We start from the raw sequence: 6984 nt of genomic DNA on the forward strand, positions 1-6984 counted from the left end.
AATGAGGAGCAGCTATAATAATTTATAAGTAATAAAATGTTTGTCCCCATAGCTACATGATTTATGTGTTTTTGGTTTTTAATTTTTTTTTTTTTTGCCATTGCTGGTTTCCTATTAATATTTATTTTCGCTTAGTCTTACGTTTTTCATATTTACGTTAGTCGTTATGGCGGGTATGTCGCATTTAATTGGCTCGTTGTAGGGAGTCAGCTTTGAGTTCATTCAATTTTTTTTTTATTATGCCACTATTTTATAACATTTTGAAAATGGTATCATCCATACGTAGAAACTCATAAATATTCAACTAAAAAAACAAAACACAACGAAGTATTTTTCTGCGTTTACTCGTTAACAAATTTCATAAAATCTCCTATCTCCATTTGGTTGCGAAGTCTTGTGGAATTCGAGAGCAAAACTTTCTGTGCAATCAAATATGTATTCAAGAGCAGCTTTTGTACTCTCTCACACACGTACATATATGGCACCTACAATATGTAGTTACATATAAACAGACATTCGCCACAAACGGCGTCAGAGCGTCCTAATACTCACAGCAGTTGAGCGCACGAAATCGGTCGACTCTCTGAACGGCATAGACAGTGCAAAAGATATTAAATAATAAAATATTTGTCAAACTAAGTGGCAGTGCATAAAAACAAAGTGATGCCTTCAACTGGAGAACATAAGGAAAAATCGCACACCACACCAGAAGCAAAAAATGGCGCGCCAGTACAAACTGTCGAAAACCCCAAGTGGCTAACGGCGGAACTATTTGAAAAATTGCTTAAAGATACCGTTACAAATTATAAAAGTATCAAATGTTTCGAAGCCAAGCCAGCGCTAGCAGCTGGCGAAAACTATGTCACAATAATACTGCGTGTTAATATAGATATTGAATTAGTAGGTCAGTAACAGTCTGTTTTATGTGAGAAAAATTACAGTGAAAACACATAATTTTGTGTAATCAAATTCAAAATGTGAATTTCAAATAGCTGAATCGTTATAAGTACTTTATTATATGTATAATATAAGTTGCGACGCGTATTAGCAAATGATTTGTGTAATTTGTGCTGTGCGTCTTCATGTAAACTCTTTTATAAACAGCAATTCGTTCTCTTTTTGTTCAGAGAACGTAAATGTATAGAGAAGTCTCACGGGCTACGCATAGTGTGAATGGTCAAAAATGAAGTCTAACCACCGCCGGCGTGTGGTGAAACTTTTAACAGAGCTGATTACAGCGAATTCTCTCTTTAGTACAGGGTGGGCCATGTAAAATTAGCTTTTTGAATCGGCTATAAAAAAAACTAATCAATATTTTTTCAAACTTTATTTTTTATTTTGAAGATTGAACATTGTCATTTATGAATGAAAAATAATATCGTTCAAATGACTGTCACGACTGGCTTTACAGTAGGCCATTCGATCAACCCAATTTTTAAGCACATTTTCGATTGTTTGGGCTCCAATTTCATGAATGGCAACTTCGATTTCGTGTTTTAAAGCATCAATCGTCTCTAGATGGTTCGCATAGCATTTGTCCTTAACGACTCCCCACAAAAAATAGTCAAACGGACTTAAATCACAGCTCCGAGGCGGCCAATTGATATCGGAAGCAAAAACGTGTAACTTTGGCAGTGTGACAAGTTGCACCGTCCTGTTGAAACCAAATGTCGTCCATGCCGTCCTCTTCAATATTTGGAAACAAAAACTCGTTGAGCATGTCACGGTAACGCTCGCCTTTACTGTAACCGCGGAACAAGAAGAAGACTCACCACTTTGGAAATAGGTTTTCAATATTTCCCAATTTTGTTCAAGCGTATAGCGTCCCATTTCGTAAATGTCAAACCCTTAAGTAAATTATGAACACATTTAACATGTCATTTGTGTTACCATTCTCCAAAAAATAGGTTGTTCAAAAAGCAAACGCTATATGGCCCACCCTGTATAATGTATTGGTGCTACTCAGCTATAATAAAGCCAATATTACTATACGGCGCTCTGGTGTGGTGGACTGCGCCAAGAAGGCCGACATATAAAAAACCTATGGAAAGTATTCAACGTCTAGGTGCACTCTGTACAACAGGTGCATTGAGAACTACTCCAACGGCAGCGCTTGAAAGAATACTCAACTTGTCACCGATTGATATTGCGGCGGAATGCCTTGCAGCTAAATCCGCCGTAAGAAGACGCAGCGCGGCAGGCGAACTTACCTTTAAAACATTCTGACATAGCTCAATAGGCATTAGGTTTAGGGTCCAAACGAACTATATGACTCCGAAATGCAATTGGGTGAAGAAATTTCGAACAACAATTGAAGAAGAGGATGGAGAAAAGGAATGAAACCTAACCCAAATACTCTTAATATATTTACTGATGGCTCGAAATTGTTAGACGGAGTAGGGGCAGGGATCTAGTGCGCAGAGCTAGGCATCGGGCAGCCATTTAAGCTTCCTGATCACTGCAGTATCTTTCAAGCAGAAGTCTTTGCTGTAGGTAAGGCTGCAGAAATAGCATTCGCAAAGACATCAAGCAACTCCAAAATACATATATACGTTGACAGCCAAGCTGCGATAAAAGCAATAAACTCATATGACATTTCATCCAAAAATGTTCTAAGAAGCAGGGAAGCCATAGACAGATTAGCCGCAGACAGACGGTTGCATATCTATTGGGTACCCGGACATAAGGGCATTGCAAGAAACGAAATTGTAGATGAGATTGCCAAAAGCGCTGTTTACAGACAATTCGTACAAGAAAACGACATACTGAAACCTTTAAATACGGTATACCTGTACAAAGACATCGCTGCGGACATGAAAATACGGACAGATAAGCGGTGGAATAATCTAGCCACTTGCAAAACCGCGAAAATCATACACAGAGTGCAGATAAATACGTCCGATTCGTACGAGCTCTGTCTATAAAAGAAAGCAGAACTATTGTAGGTATGCTGATAGGACACAATTTGCCAGCGGCACACGCATACAAGATAGGAATTACAAACAACGATAGCTACAGATTTTGCAATGAACTAGAAGAGAGGGAAACGCTAGAACATCTTCTATGTTCCTGCCCTTCATTAGTTAGAACCAGATTAAAATGCTTAGGAGCTTTACAATGTGAGATGTTAGAATACCTCTCGGGGATAGAGCTCCAAAGTTTACTTAGATTCGCAAAAGGCGCACGTATTACAAAATGTCTACTACAAAGGAACGTAAGGGTCTAGCTCTATCTGGTAACACTAAGGATTCAGCCAGCCTGGTCAACCTAACCTAACCTTATTATGGGTTACTATTTATAACTGATAGCCTCGAGAGCTGCCATTGGATTTGATTTCATAGCTCCTGTAATGCAAAGTATATAACCCCTTAAAACAACACACGTGGTCTAATATGGACCCATGCTGGCCGGCATCTTAGTAGTCGTAGCAACGCTCAGAAGCTAAAGATCGATTCTAAAGCATTTGCGTAAAAAAATTTCGCAATAATACCGGTTTTTTTTCCCCCAAGCTAAATCTACATATAAACACATAAATTTAATATGAATTTTCTATCGTAGATGGCACGCCCAAATCGCTCTCGTACATACTGAAGTTACCCCAAGAAGTCGAAGCATACAAGGATATGATGCGAAAACATAATATTTTCGAGATCGAGTATAGGATGTACCATGAAGTTGTGCCCGAGTTTGAGCAACTGTACCGACTGTCCGGCATCGAGTTGAATTTTTCGGCAAAATGCTACCATATCGAGGCACCTTCAGAGTTTGGCGTAATTTTGTTGCAAGACATGCGCCCACTCGGCTACAAAAATGCCAACCGTTTAGAAGGGCTTGATTTGGAGCATACGCAGGCGGTGCTTAAGCGTTTGGCGCAATGGCATGCAGCCTCTGCAGTGCGTGTCGAGACCAAGGGGCTATACCCGGAGTTATTTAACAAAGGCATGTTAGCCGCAGCGGGGGGCGATTATTTTAAAAGTTTTATAGTTTCAATTAAATCACACGTTTTGGAGTCTATAAAGGCTATAGAGGGAAGTCAAGCTTACATCGGCAGCGTGGTAAGCGAGCAATTAATTGGTTTCTTATGCATAGATTAGATATTTATATTGACATTTTTTATGTGTAGTCAAATACTCTTGATAAGATAGTGAGCGAATTATTACGCGCAGAAGGCTACGATTCAAGTGAGTTCAACGTTTTGAACCATGGCGACTGTTGGTGCAACAATGTCATGTTTAAATATGATAGCGAGGGTAAGATCGAAGACGCACTACTCGTCGACTACCAGATGATCCACTATGGCTCACCAGCGAAGGACTTACATTACTTCTTAACCTCATCTACGCGCTACGATTTGAAAGTGAACCGATTCGATTATTTTATCAAATTCTATCATGATAACTTAGTGAAGAACTTGGAGCTTTTAAAGTACCCTAAAAAGCCGCCGACGTTGAAAGATATTCATATCGCAATGGTAAAGCACGGCTTGTGTGGTTAGTTACTGGAGTTTAGGGAAAATCTAAATGACATTAATTCTTCGGAATTTTTCTTTTTATTTTGATTACTTTTACTAGGTTTCGCAGCAGCTGTGGGTGTAATGCCAGCGGCCTTATTGGAGTCTAATAGCGATGCAACTATAGATGGTTTTGCTGGGGAAACGGAGGCTGGAGCTCGATTTAAAAATGCCTTGTACACGAATCCCAGCTTTCGCAAACACATGGAAATTGTAGTGCCTTTTATGAACAATCGTGGCGCCTTCGAAATGTGAGATGTAAGAAATCCGAATTGTGACTGATTCTATGTGTTCAAAAGTATAATAAACCAATTAATTCATAAATAGAATAAATGCAAATAACTGTAAATGAGCACACAAATAACCTAAAAAGGTTGGTCTTTCCTTGAGGTCTGAAGTATGTCGACAAGCAGCATAAAATAGTTGTGTGAGTCTATTGTAATCAAACAGGGAGGTTGGGTGTGCTTATCTATTAATTGGGCCAACACTTTTTAGTTTATTCAACTATATTCGCTCGGCTCACTGTTAGGGGCACTTGTACTTATCTACATACATAAATATGCTTACTCAGGCAACTGATAAGAGGCTGTTACTTACTTACTACTCAAACAACTAACATCGACAGCAGATGCAAACGAGAAATTCGTCGTCTGGCTGCTCAAAAAGAAATGTCTTGCAAGGAAATCAAACACCATTTAATCGCTGGCGATAGACGAATACATCAAATTTTAGTCGAGGACGGAACACTTAAATATTGTTTGCGGGAGCCGGCACCAAAACTATTAGCACGCCACATTAAGGCTCGTTAAGCATTTGTCGGAAAATATAAAAATTTTGGACTAACGAATTCCGAAACGTGGTATTTTCGGACGAAAAAAAGTTGAACTTAGATGGTCCAGACGATTGCCCGAAATATTGGTGGGACCTTAGACAACCACGGCAACGCGCCATAAGCCTCGGTGGCGTTTGTTTGATGATTTGCGCCGCTTTCGGAAAGTCTCCAATTTGTTTTAATCCGACCAGAACCAACGCAAAATTATATGTTGAAATATTAGAAGTTGTTCTCATTGAGTTTGCGCGAAAACATATACGGAGACGACTACGTTTTCCAGCAAGACAACGCCCCAATCCAATTCCATTCCTATCGTCAAGAAAAATTTCAGTTCTGGATTGGCCAGCTCTAAGTCCCGATTTAAGCCTAATTGAGGACCTCTGGGGAATATTGTCGGCCCGTATTTATAAAAATCTTGCTACCATTTTTAGACAATCAAAGACCTGAAAGGTGCTTTAGTGGCAGAGTGGGATAAGATAGGTGATTCCACTCTTCAAAACTTGGCAGATTCTATGCCTAACCGTATAAAGGATGTGCTTTCTCAAAATGGAAAACATATTAATTATTAGAAAATCGAAAGTTATAGAAACGTTGAAAAAAGTGTGAAGAAAGGCTTACGCACATATACTTATTTCATATGAAGTTATTTTAATTTCTTTTTTAATTTAATAAGTTTCGACAAGCTGAATTTGTTGTGTAATTTTTTGTTCCTATTTTTCCTAAATATATATTAAAATTATTGGTTGAACCTTTCTCCTGCTTCTTGATAGTTTTTCATTTGAAAATACCTTTGAACATATATTTATTTCTATGTGGTATTACCCCATATATCAGGTGGCTTTTTAGCTGCATGAAAACTATCCATATCGATAGCTATAGTTGTGTTGATATTTAGTGGTAGTAGATTAGTATGTGTTGACATTTAGGTTTAGTAAGGTTTGCCTCGGTAGTCTAGCGTAAGGGCACCAGCCTGCCATTCCAGAGCCTGTGGGTTAGAATCCCACGTAAAGCACGGCCCCCGCACTTTTCCAAATTTACCTCCTTTCCTGCATCGTGGCTGCTAAAATAAGCAAAAACAAAGAAAAAGTCACAGTGCCACACTGCATCAGTGGCGCCTGAAGAGGAAGCGGCCAAACGCGGTAGTAGCGCAGGCACACCAAATTTAGCGAAATCCTCAGCCATCTGTGCGATCCTTCTGGCAGAAAAATGTGAAACACCGATGGCGCCCCAAGGAGTAAGAAGGCGTTAAATTAACGAAACCACTGAGTCTTGTCAAGGCCCTCTGCTCCCAAAAAGCGTGAACAAAGAAAAAAAAGTTTGGCAAGTCTTCAGGTATCGTTTGACGGCAGAAAAATGCTTCCAAATTGTGGAGAATTAATTTTCAAAAAAAAACCAAAATATATTAAAAATATATCGACTCGCAAAGCTGATAGAGCAGTTTCGGCATCATTCGAAAACTCAATCTCAGGATACCCCTAATGTGCATACACACACCGAAAAATATTGCGGGGCGACTAAAGCATGAAACAATTATTGCGAAATGGCCCTGAGTTGATTTTTGCTGGCTGTTTAACGATTCAGTACTGCAATGCACAAGTCAAGTTTAAAAAAAAAGTGGGACATAGACGCATACATACACACA

The 6984-nt window shown here is 39.2% G+C and overlaps 1 protein-coding gene across 1 annotated transcript; it reads left to right on the top strand.

Annotated features, from left to right (window-relative positions):
* The first annotated feature begins 519 nt into the window (after positions 1-519).
* Positions 520-4869, top strand: LOC128862072 (uncharacterized). Its single transcript, XM_054100485.1, has 4 exons — positions 520-904; positions 3559-4055; positions 4124-4490; positions 4572-4869. Exons 1-4 carry the CDS (start codon positions 664-666, stop codon positions 4763-4765), a joined length of 1299 nt encoding a protein of 432 aa, XP_053956460.1. The 5' UTR covers positions 520-663; the 3' UTR covers positions 4766-4869.
* The last annotated feature ends 2115 nt before the right edge of the window (positions 4870-6984 follow it).

The sequence above is a fragment of the Anastrepha ludens genome, chromosome 4, assembly GCF_028408465.1.
Source record: "Anastrepha ludens isolate Willacy chromosome 4, idAnaLude1.1, whole genome shotgun sequence".
NCBI lineage: Eukaryota > Metazoa > Arthropoda > Insecta > Diptera > Tephritidae > Anastrepha > Anastrepha ludens.